The sequence below is a fragment of the Chionomys nivalis genome, chromosome 8, assembly GCF_950005125.1.
Source record: "Chionomys nivalis chromosome 8, mChiNiv1.1, whole genome shotgun sequence".
NCBI lineage: Eukaryota > Metazoa > Chordata > Mammalia > Rodentia > Cricetidae > Chionomys > Chionomys nivalis.
In genome coordinates this window covers 61,910,617-61,923,098 of record NC_080093.1, presented here as the reverse complement: position 1 = coordinate 61,923,098, position 12,482 = coordinate 61,910,617, and the positions used below count along the sequence as shown (strand labels likewise).

At 44.3% G+C, this 12,482-nt stretch overlaps 1 protein-coding gene across 2 annotated transcripts in view; it reads left to right on the top strand.

The window, feature by feature from the left end:
• The window catches only part of Dock1 (dedicator of cytokinesis 1), a 497,567-nt gene that overhangs the window by 393,653 nt on the left and 91,432 nt on the right, over window positions 1–12,482 (top strand). For both annotated transcript variants that reach the window (XM_057777087.1, XM_057777086.1), the window contains exons 30-31: window positions 5,673–5,751; window positions 8,913–9,013. In XM_057777087.1, coding sequence (XP_057633070.1) covers window positions 5,673–5,751; window positions 8,913–9,013 — 180 coding nt within the window. The remainder of the gene's footprint in view (window positions 1–5,672; window positions 5,752–8,912; window positions 9,014–12,482) is intronic.

The following is a 12,482-nucleotide window of genomic DNA, read 5'->3' as shown; positions in this document are numbered from 1 at the left end:
TGAGTCTCAGCAGGTTCCAAAGCTAACCAAGTTGAAGACTAGGCTTCACCATCCATCATGGCATGGATGGAGATGACCGTGTTTGATGACTGTGGGACTTGTAATGATATCTCTTCTTCACTTTCAGTCTCCAAATCTCTGTAGCTTAAAAGTCCCACAGAGCTGGTGGTAACTCAGCTCAGCGTTCTCATGAACTACTCAGAGACTTGGACTGCCTCTGGTTGATGTAACATTTCTTTCTTAACTTAATTTTAATTGGCAGTTGTTTCATGTATTCACAATGTAGAGTGTTCTGGTGACATGTGTACATCTTGTAGTGTGGTTAAATCATCCTTATTAATATATCTGTCACCTTACATCCTCCTTGTGTCTTTCTGATGTTGAGCTACTTGGTGCATAGCTAAATGTTTATATGCAGAGGCAACCACTGACTGACAGATATAGATACAATGAGATTAAGACTTCAAGTGCACAAATGTGTAAATGTGTCAACTACAATTAAACTTCGTTGAGACTGACAGAGTAGACTTGAGCGTTGTTTCTACTAGAAAGTCACCAGCAGTGACTGCCTCAGATGGAAGAGGTTGTCAGAGAAGCCGCCTGTGTTGTTTGGTTAGTTGAGTTATATGGGCTTGGGGATTAATTCTCTCTTTATTGGCAGTTAAAAAAACACAGTTGTAACGTGAGATAGGGAGGTACCTTGATCAGTACATCCCTTCTGTTGTAAGTGTGAGGGCCTCCAATATGGATCCCCAAAACCCATGTAAGAAGAGCTGTGTTGTGCCCATGCATATAATCCCAGTAGTAGAGACAAGCAGTTATCTAGAAGCTCCCAGGCCAGCTAGCCTGGCTTACATGGTAAAGTTCCAACCAGTGAGAGCCCCTGTCTTAAACAAAAGGTCAAAAGTACTTGAGGACAGACACCCTACTTTGTCCTCTGACATGCTAAGTATGTGCAACCCACAGGCACACACGATGTGTACAGATTCTGTTGTAACAGCTTTGAGCATGGTAGCCTGAATTCCTGGACACACGACTAGATTACCAAGTACCTGAAGATTACTTTCTTTCCACTGGGTTTTTGGAAGTAAAACTTTCAGGCTCTCAACCTGATGACATTTTTTAATCTTTTTAGAATGACATGATTTGCCTCTGATTCTCTCTGTATTATTTATCTCTGTGTAGGATTTTATCTTCTAAAGTTTTAGATTATAAATAAATCCTTTCATAGATTAAAAATGGTTGGAAAAAGCTCTGCTTAAATGCAAGCTTACCCTTTTCTCAATCATTTGAACCATTTGGGAGAGTACCCATGAATACGTTTGAACGCTTATACCATTCTAGATGTTTAGCAGTTACTACCTCTATCCCAGGCTCTGAACAAGACAGAGCTTGATCTGTTTGCTTGATGATTGATAGTTTCCCGCTACCTAGCCTGTAGCTCTTCTGCATGAATAGAACCTGCCTGTTCTAGTACTTTCTTTCCTTCTTCCCTGAAAATATCTTGCTCATATTTTTGCATCATACCTGGCCACTACTGTTGTTTCCTGGAGCAAGCTGAAGGAGGAGGGATCTTGTTTGGGTTGGTGAGATTTAAGATTTATTTATTATTTGTACAGTGTTCTGTCTGCACATATCCCTGCTCACCAGAAGAGGGCGGCACAAGATCTTGTTATAGATGATTGTGAGCCACCATGTGGTTGCTGGGAATTGAACTCAGGACCTCTGGAAGAGAAGCCAGTGCTCTTAACCACTGAGCCATCTCTCCAGTCCCTGGTGAGATTTTCTAACCTTCACCTTAAAGATATCTCTGCTGTACTTACAAACATATGGTTCCTTGGAACAGAGCCTTTCAGATTATACATGCTGGCAGAGAGGCCTTGGAGGTTCTTGATGTGGAAAAGGCAAGATCCTTTCCATCAAGAAACAAACCAGAGATAAAGAGAGTAATGGAATGAGCTCTGGAGACCAAGAGGGAAAAAAGGGAGCGATGCCCAGCTATGGCTGCCAAGCCTCATCAGAACCTGGGTAACAAAATCCTGAACATTTTTGAACACTGCCATAGAAAGTTAGCTTAGAAGTCAGGGGCTCCAGACACAGAGAGAAAACACCAAATACTTGAGCCTCTGATATGAATCAGTTTGGTCTTCTAGGCCACCTTACCTATTCATTTGTCATCACCCCTCCTCCATCTATGCATTTTTTCATTTCACCCACCCTCCCACTCACTAACTACTTACCCACTCCTCATCCGCTCACCTACTCATCTACCCACCTACCTGTCTGTTTTTCTCTCCACCCCACACTCATCCACGTATCCATCCATACACTCACTTATCTATCCCTTACCCATTCATTTACCATTCACCCACTCCTCCTGCACCCACTTACCCGTTCATCCACTTACCCGTTGGCCCACATGCTCGTCCATCATCCACCTTTCTATTCATCTACCCACCTGTTCAGCTAACCCCTGTAAGCAGACAAAACCATTGTTTGAGTCCCTACCTTTTATCCATTGCCAGAGAAGAGAGTATTTCTTTTTCTGCTTCTTCTAAGTCCACTCCTATAGTGTAGAGCAGAGAGAATCACCAGTGTGTGGAGGCAAGCCCCTCTGTCCACCCATCTGTCCATCTTCCCTATGATCACTTTCTCTCAAAACCAACTGAGAGCTTGCTGGGCTGGGCAAACTTGGAGGGAAGTCTCTATTCTATACAGTCTAACATGGTATCATGAATCCGTCTAGTTGAATGACTTGGAATCCTCTTCACACCCTTCTATGACCAAAAGCAAGTGCTGAGCAAAAGCTTCTAATATTATTTTCTGCATTCATGCTCCCTAGCTTGGGATTTATTAGAAACAACATAGGATTGCAGTGTCTAATAGGTCATCCTTCCAAAAATAGTCATTGTTTATGTTTTCCTTTTGCCTGGTTAGTTAATTGGTTTATTTCAAGAAGACTTGGGGCATAGCAGCTTTTTCATGCCATCGCTGTGAACTGTTGGGTATTATTTACACATGTCCCTGATGGGTCTGTGGAAGTCGCACTGCCCTGATGCACTGAGCCCATGTTCCATTTTTTCTTGTTGACAACATCGATTATAGTGTTTATTTGATCATTCCCCTAGTTTCTTTCATGCAACTTGTATTCTGTATTATTTGGAGTTTGGTCCTAACTTTTTAAAAAATTTATAGGGAATCTAAATTATGGAATCTATCTTCCAGCACTGCTCTTTCTCAGCTGACAGTTCATTTAAAAAAAAGAAAAAGAAAAGAAAGAAAGAAAAAGTCTTTGTTTAGCCTTCATATTGTTTCAGCCTGATTTCTTTTTCTTTAAAGGGGAGGGGCATTTTGAGAAATATGTTTATTTAACTAGCTGAAACTGTTCCAGAGCTTAATTAGAAGCAGCATATTGCAACTGTTTGGGTGTTATCTAGAGGCAAAATAATTACCCTGTAATAATAATCCATGTTGTGCTAAACCCATCATTATTGTCGTCCAGGGCTGGGGACAGCAACTTACAGCTCTTAAGGGTAGTAGGGTACTCTGGGGAATGTCCACAAAAGCTGAAGGAAACAAAATAGAAAAAAGTTATTGTGGCTATGTAAGCCTGGAGTTCTTGGACTTGATGCAAGCCCATTCCTGTGAGAACAGGAAATTGTGTTCTATTGAGGTTTGAGGCGGGGTCTGTTACTGTAGCATGTGGCCTTTATCTGAACAAAAAGACCAAGACTCAGGTATCTAAGGAGATCATCTTCTTTAACCCGTGCTGTACTCCTGAGGTCTGAGCCTGGCATGACAGGTACCAGCTCAAGACTAGAGACCCAAGACTAGAGGCTAGCCAGCATTGCTATGCTTCTTACATACGCAAGGCATGACCTTAGTTCCGTGCTCCTTGTAGTAACCTGTCAGGATGTCTCAACACCCTGCATTCAGCTTTAATGTAATAACTAAGTCAGTTACAGAGTTCATCACCAAGAACTATATCTCAAACGTAACTGGGCGTCCTAGATTTGCAATATCCTGGCCACTGGATGCTGCTCTCTAGTCTGGGCTCTTGGTTAATGGACAAGTCAGTGATCCCCATTACAAGACACTTAAGAATCCTCATTCTTCCAATCTGGTTATGTCTTCATGTCTCCAGGGAAGGACATAGATAACTGTGTTTCTTCAGTGATGGAGATAGCAAGCTCCACCGCAGGCCATGCGGCACGCCAGTGTGGGTCCTCCATCCTGCTGTTTGGTTTTCTGATGGAAAGATGCCTGCAGCTCCTGACAGGACTGCATTCAAGAGAGGGAGAAAGTGCAAAAGAGTGACAGGAAGTGCTATGGAAAGGACACTGTCCCTGGAGGAGTGTCCTTTCCTTCCTCTGCCTTCCTCCTAAGACCACTAGCCTTCAGTGAACTGTGGTGGTAGGTCCTAAGGAGCTTCTGCAAGCATGCTTAGGTAAAGAGAATGTGCTGTCAGAGAATGGGGATTTCAAGTAACCCAGATTTCCCTCACATTGTAGCTGCTTCCTGCTGTCTAAATGAGGAGAAGTAATTAAGTTTATTATCTGTGACCTAATGCTAATTCCTCTCGCATCCTTGCTTTGTGCAGAGAGAGAATGCCATTTATAAAGAAGTAGCTGGACTAAGCTTTTCTGTTGTCAGCGCTCTCAAGGGTTATAAAACAAGTCTACCTAGTGAACAAGCTGGGGAAAGACAGTACTCCAGAGTCCTCCCTGACAGCCCAAATTGCACACTTTATCATAGAAAAGTAGATGTCAAGGTGTTGAGAAATGTGCTAGAAATTGGACATAGTTGGAGCTGGGGAGATGGCTCTGTGGGTCCGGCCCTTACTGTAAAAGTATTTACATCTGGGTTCAAATCTCGCTTGTGTAAAAAGCTAGGTATGACTGTGTGCGCCTGTTACCCCAGCAGTAGGTGGGTAGAGGATCTCTGGGGCTTGCTGGCCACCATCCTAGCCTCAGATTCAATCAAAGACTTATTCCCTGTCTGGAGGGGATAAAGGCAGAAAGATATCCAGAATATCCGATGCCCTCACCTGGCCTCCCTGTGCCCACAGCATAAATGCCAGTTATACATATCAGCGAATCAAAGAAGCACATGCCTCTGAAATTCTTGCCAAGTCACTTTCTTATCTACTAAAGCCTTTTAAATTTTCTTTTATTAAGAAAACAATGATTGAAATTAGATAAAGGTCAGATAGTACTGATAATGGCTATACCTCCAAGTACAGTAGTAATTGTATCAAACCACGCTAAGCCTAAAAACTTGCACATTAAGAATGCTTTCAAACCCAAGGCCAGCTAAGGGATTTGATTACGAAACAGTAAGACATTGTAACTTCAGGGAAAAGTTTTTATTTACATCTTCTCTTCCGTTTTTGAAAAGTGGGGTATTTTCGTGATGCATTTTAAACATTCCTTTTAGAGGCTGCTATTTTGGTCTGTTTCTTTCATTCTCCATGTGCTAATTTGCTGGATTAACTTGGAGAACATCTGCATATGGTTCTGAGAGTTTTTTACTGACAAAACCTCCCAACTTCACACAGGACTTAGAGACTTCACATTCTCGACAGTCTGGAATCCTAGCTAATTGAAATGCCAAACCTCCAAAGGTGCCAATGCCTAAGTGTGTGATTATACCATTTTCTCTTGATCTTTCAGAGTCTTCCTGCGAGCAATTAATCAGTATGCAGATATGCTGAACAAGAAATTTCTGGATCAAGCCAACTTTGAGCTGCAGGTAAAAGGAGGCCGACAGCACCTTTGTGGGGGAATCGTGTTAAAACAAATGGCTGGTCAGCTCCAGTCATTTCTATCGCTAATCCCTGGATTCTAATCGGCCTCTCATTGGAGGTGTGGAAACAGAACCTGAGGAATGAAAATTATGCTTCCATTGTATTTGCTCCATTTAGCAAGTTAGGAAATAGACTTGTTTCCAAGAGAAAGTACTGAATCGGAGTGGCAAGGAGGGACTCTCCTGGCAGGAGGCAGGCAGGCCACGGAGGGCCACTATGCCTGGCTGCCAGCCTCATCTCAGATCGTCCGAAGACAGGATGAAGGGTTCAGTGGAGGAGAATTGGGTGTGCTTCACTGAGCTAATTGCTTCTGAAGCTCTCTCCCCTTCATTCTCTCCTGGCTTTGCGCCACCTATAGTGTCCATAGTGAGTCCTCCTGTTTTATAAATACCTCTTCTGTATATGCCCTGCCTAAGTGGGGGGGAAGGGGTGCGGGGGCAGGCCCCCTGGGGCCCTGTGCATGTCAGCTAGGCCTTCTACCAACTGAGCCACATTGCCAGCCCTAGCAATGTTACTTAATTTTTTTTTCCTTTTTCCTTTTTATTGTTTTTCTCTGCTTGATGCTTGTTTTTGTATGTCATAAACAAAGATTCACATGCGGTAAATGAGTTGTTAGGAAATATTTTCTCTTCTCTTTGCAACTCTCGTCCCCTCTCTGCAGGAGTAACTTGTAACTAACCGCTCGGCACTCTTCCTGACACCCGACGCACAGATGCATGCCAATGCATGATTTCATCTTGCCTTTAACATGTGTCAGTTCATGCCGAGTGGTTTACAGTCTTGTCGTACTCCACAGCATGAGTATGCCTGCATTTACTCAGCTGCCCCCGCTAAATGGCCTCTGGTCCCCACTGTCCTGAGCCAAACTTCCATGAGCTTCCATGGATGTCAGTGCATGCCCTCCCTAGAAGAGGCTGATTGATGGCAAAACAGGATGAGCATTTAAGCTTGACGGACAATGTCACAATGCCCTCCGAAAAATGTTTTAGCTTTAACACCTTCACCGGCTGTATGTATGTATGTTTATAAAACTTTTATTAATCTTCTTCTCTGAGAATTTCATCCATGCATGTAATCCATTCTCATTGCTCTCGCCAACCCCATCTCCCTCCAACCACTGCCAACCTCCCTTCCACTTTACAAGTGTCTCTCACATTTCTGTCTTTGTGTTTGGTCTTCTGGCCCACTGAACTAACAGGACCTCCTCAGTAGCCTCTTTTGAAGGAAGCAACCCTTTGTAGTCTTTCTTTAGAATTTTGGATTCTTGTTTATGCAAATTTTTCTGATCGCTACATTTTTATGGCCAGTTAAACTGAGCATATTTATCAGCTGTGGGGATTTTGCTGCGAACTCTGACCATTTCTTTGTTTTTGTTGACTGGTAGTGTTTCTTAACAAATTGGGACTCTTTATATATCCTATTCACGGTTTTAAGTTTATTACATAAAATATTTAACTTTCCTGTCATCAAACCTGACATTTCTCTTGTGATTATGCGGTCTTAGGTTTAGTGTAGTAAATCCTTACTTGCCTTAGTGTTGTGGATTGAGTTAGCTGCAATATTATTAACATTAGCAATTACCCACAGAGTTTTGTTTAATGGATTAATATTTTTTTCTTTTCAGTTATTTAATCGCCTAGGACATCTGTAGCTAGTGTTAGCATCAGGGTCTGTCTTTACTCTCCGCACTTGTAGTTAGTGATTAGGTTGCTCTGTCTCCAGCTATTGGACATGCTGCCATGGTCGAATTGCAAACCTGCGCTCATGTGAATTCTGTTTTCTGTGTTGTTCACACAGAGGCTTCGTTAATTATTTCAGCTCTATAGCTAGACAGCAGAGTCTGCATCTCCCAGTTGATTTTCTGTTAAGAATTGTCCTACTGCCCGCCCCCCATATTTGCCAGGGGGTGGTGGTGCATGCCTTTAATCCTGGCACTCAGGAAGCAAAGGCAGGAGGATCACTGTAAGTTTGAGGCCATCCTGGTCTACAGAGCTAGTTCCAGGACAGTGCCAAGGCTACAGAAAGAATCCTTGTCTCAATAATAAAAATAGTAACAGTAGTAGTCGTAAATAAATAAAACTGACCTGGCTCCTTTCGTGCAGTTCTTGTGCTTGTCAGTAGAGCTTCTGGAAAGTCAAGTTGAAGGGTTGTCAAGTGGAATTGCTAGACTTGGGAACTTAGAAAAGTTGCAGCATTTGGGGGCATTTTCTGCAGTCTGTCTTTCTCCCATCCTGTACTGGTCTTCTGGTTCTAGCTATTAAACTCTGAGCATTCTGAGGTTCAGGACATCTGCTCATCCTACGGTAGCTGAGAGCATCCTGAGATGGGTGACCAATGCATCCTGGATTAGTTCTGTGGTGGTCAGCAGCACTGTAGGCAAGGCCATTTCCCAGGAAGAGTGAGGTAAAGGGGGCCACACACATTCTCAAATCCTGGGGATGCGCTTGAGTTCCTACCTTTCACAGGCCATTAAACTCAGAGCTGGTAATAAGAACGTCTCATCTTTATGTGACTCTTTGTAGCTATCGATCGCATTTGAATATTATCCCTGGTTTGTAAATGAGAAAAACTGGCATCTACAATGTCTTCCAAAGATCATCCTTCAAATCATATACAGTCCATAAATCCTTGAAATGGAGGTTTGATCTTTTTACGTGTTTTCCCTAATTATCTGGTGTATGCATAATTTTGGTATAATGAAAAGTCGTAAATCTTGCAAGTGTGTACTGTTCTTCAGAGAGGGGCAACATCACATGCTAACAGAGCTAAAACCATGCAGTACTCAATGCATGCTCAGCACCGCCATATCTGTGTCCACTGCCCCTTCAGGTCATCATCCCTTTGTCTTCCAGGAAGCCTGCTCAGGTAGATACTACTAACAACCTTGTGTTATTGGTGAAGAAACTGAGGCACAGGCAGACGTCACAGGAGTTGCCCTGGTGAACTGACCCTCACACTTAGTCACGAACCACACCTGAGGGCTGACTAGCAGCGATATATGTTCTTAAGCATTTTAGGATGACAATTGCCCAGAGCCTCTCTGAGATCCATTGTTAAGCTATTCCACAACTTAGCATCTTCGCATCTCCTGTGTTTTGGTTTTCAGCTGTGGAACAACTATTTTCACCTGGCTGTGGCTTTCCTCACTCAAGAGTCCCTGCAGCTGGAGAATTTTTCAAGCGCTAAGAGAGCCAAAATCTTCAACAAGTAAGTCATTCCCCCATCTCTACTGCTACGGGCAGGAGCCTCCTGCTTATTATCCTAATTTCCATGTCTCCTCTAAGCCAACTGGGTACAAATTGAGATGTAATCACAGTGTAATGAAAGGGTGGCTTCAAATCACAGATCGGGTGTCGCCTTTGTAACCCGTGAATCAAGATCTAAAAACTGCAGGATTCATCCCGGTAGGTTCAAAGTCAGTGTGATTGGAGCTGGTTAGTGCGACATAGCACTTGAGTTTCTGGAGATAATGACTTTTGCTGAGGACTCTTCTGATGTCATTACACATGTGGTTTACTCTATTGCCTAGTTTTCCAATTGCTTCTACAATAGAGGGCTCTCTTGAAAGCCATCAGCGCTGCTAGGCCTGCCCAGCCTGCTGGTGCAGAGCTGTCCGTGGTTTCCTTCCCGACACAAAAGTCACTTGTCTTCCTCTGGTTTGGGTGGGCTAGATTAGCCTGTGTGTCATTGAAGAAGCTTCATGCAGGCCAAGATCCTTGAGCAGCTCTGTGTTGCCAGAGGGCATCCTGAATGACCCTGTTCCTATGTCAAAAAAGAAAACCATGGGCTGAAAAGATGGCTCAGTGGGTTAGATGCTTGCTGCTCAAGCATAAGTATCTGAGTTCAGATCCCCAGAACACCTGTAAAGCCAGACACAGTGGTACACATCTGTAATTCCAGAGCTCATATGGTGGGATGAGAGACAGAAAGGAGGGGGGCAATCCCCTGAAGTTTTCAGGCTTACATAGCAGCCAACAAGAAATCTTTTCTCAAAGCATATGGAAGGGGAGGTCTGATACCTCTGATCTCTGCTCACATTCACTCACATGGTCTCTCTCTCTCTCTCTCTCTCTCTCTCTCTCTCTCTCTCACACACACACACACACACACACCGTCTCTGGGCTCCTCTCTCTCTCTCTCTCTCTCTCTCTCTCTCACATACACACACACATGGTCTCTCTCTCTCTCTCTCTCACACACACACACACGTGGTCTCTCTCTCTCTCTCTCTCTCACACACACACACACACGATTTACAGAGAAAGGAAAACACTGGTTGCTTAGGTTCCTTCCCACGATTGTGGCATCCTAAGGTTTTAGCTCCTCTTCTGCCTCTTTTTCTGCCTCAGTCGCACTAATGTCATCCTATTCCAGATTTCACTCAAGGGGGACTCCCAGGAAGACTATGAAATGGTGCCCATATTTCAATGTATAATGCCTTTGCGATATTCTGACTATACCTCCACCCTGCATAGTCCCTCTGAGATGCTGAGGTTAGAGGATGCCAAAGGAGTCTTGGAATGGGAAGAGAGAGTGCTCTGCTTCTCATTGTCAACAAGTTTCTGCCTTCCTTCCTGGGAAATGAAAAGCACATGATCCCTGGAGTGTGAGACATGTTTCTGTACACAATACTGAGATTAGTTCACATGCCAGCAGCTGTCTAAGCACTGTGCATACATCTATATGTGTGTGTGTGGGGGGGGTCACATACAATCATTCAAGAGCATGATTCTTCATTCAGTAAGTCCTTCCATCACCTGTGTTTTCCATATGAGCAAGGTAAAGCACAGAGGCTCGCCATGGGCCACCTACCTTATCTCGCTCATGAAGGCAGATTCCAGCCTTGGCAGCTCTGTGCCCAGGGTGAATTTAACTGCTTAACTATCAGAGAAACCCTGTCTGCAAATCTGCTTGCTCCTGACCAAATCTCCTTTGGCTCCCTCAGATGGTTGACCCCAATAGCCATGACTATAGACAATGACTATTATTTAGAAGTGACAGATGTACCTGCCAGACCAAGCACACTGGGGCAGGGTAGCACCCACCTGTGACTGCTGGCACATTGCCTCTCTTTGGAACCTTTTCAGGACTTAATTGCTCAGCGTGGCTCCCTGTGCCCAGGGACAGACTTTTACCCGCTATGCATGCTGGAGACTAACCCTACACGAAGTGCCCACTTTCTGACAGTCACAGGGCTCGTGAGAAGGGACGGCTTGTGTTGTTGCTCTCCTGATAGTAGGAACCGCTATTTTAGAAGCAGCTGTCAGTGTGGCTCCCCAAGGCCACCTCAGCTCCTTGTCGCACAGGTTCTCAACATTTGTCCCATTTGCTCAGCAGTCCATGTGGGTTGTGCACACTGAGAGGAGGCATCTGGCACCCTAACCTAGTGCTGGGTGACTTGAGAGCCCATTTAATATGAAGCACCTCTACTTCCTAGTCTTAGAGATGGATGCTGTCTTCGTTAGGGTTTCTGCTGCTGTGAAGAGACACCATGACCACAGCAAATCTTATAGAGGAAAACATTTCACTGGGGATACCTTACAATCTCAGAGGTTCAGTCCATTATTATCATGGTGGGACATGGCAGCATGCAGTCAGATATGGTGCTGGAGAAGGAGCTGAGAGTCCTACATCTTGATCCACAGGCAACAGAAAGAGACTGGTGTCCCACTGGGCCTAGCTTGAGCATATGAGACCTCAAAGCCCACCTCCACAGTGACTTCCTCTATTAAAGCCATACCTACTCCAACAAGGCCACACCTCCTAATAGTGTCATTCTCTGTGGGGACCATTTTCATTCAAACCACCACAGATGCCTACTGGGAAAGAGATGCTTTTAAATATGATGCAGTTTCTGGAGGCTTTGATGCTGAGCACTTTGGAGACCAGGGTGGTAGCTCTATGCTGGGCTGTCCTCATGCTGCTATATTAACAGTCCAAACTTGAGCAGCAACGAGCAGCAACAGCGATTGCTTTAGCAGGACCCTGATCTCCAGAGAAAGTCTCTGCTCTATGGAGTCAAAGGCCACGGAGCCAAAGAAAATTAAAAACAACCATCTGGTATCTCCCTTTCTGCAGCCCACAGGGACTCTGGATCAGGTTTTTCTCTCTCTCTTAGACATGATATGAAGAGACCCTCAGGCTGTGCTTCTGTGTGTTCTCAAAGGTTTCTCAGGGAGAAAGCCTGATTTTCTTTGTAAACGTCATGAGATATTTGGGCCTCGGTAGGCCACGGACTACATGTGGCAGTGACTGCCCATTGAGGGCACAGTGTGCTCCTGTCTATGATAAACTCAGCATGACTTATAAGCTAAAGAGACATCAGCTTGATAGAGGGCTCCACCAGTGTTCATGGCCTGAGTTACCTCCTAGTACGTTTTCAAGCATTCTTCTAAATAGTACACAGCTTTAGAAGTATCTCAGGATGTCCTGCCCAAACTCATTTAATTTACTGGGTACATTGAGCCCCTAGATATCATCCCTTTAGCTTCTTTATTAGAACAGTATTGGGCCTCTTCTATACTCAGGCAAGTATGGTCCTGATGCAGGGGAAGGAGGGAAAGTGGATCCCAAGGGGAAGACATTCATTGTCTAGTGGAAAGCGAAGCCAAAGCAGTGAATGGAGTCAGGACAGCATAAGGTTGTCACCAGGACCTTGAAGGCTGGAGGCTGGCCT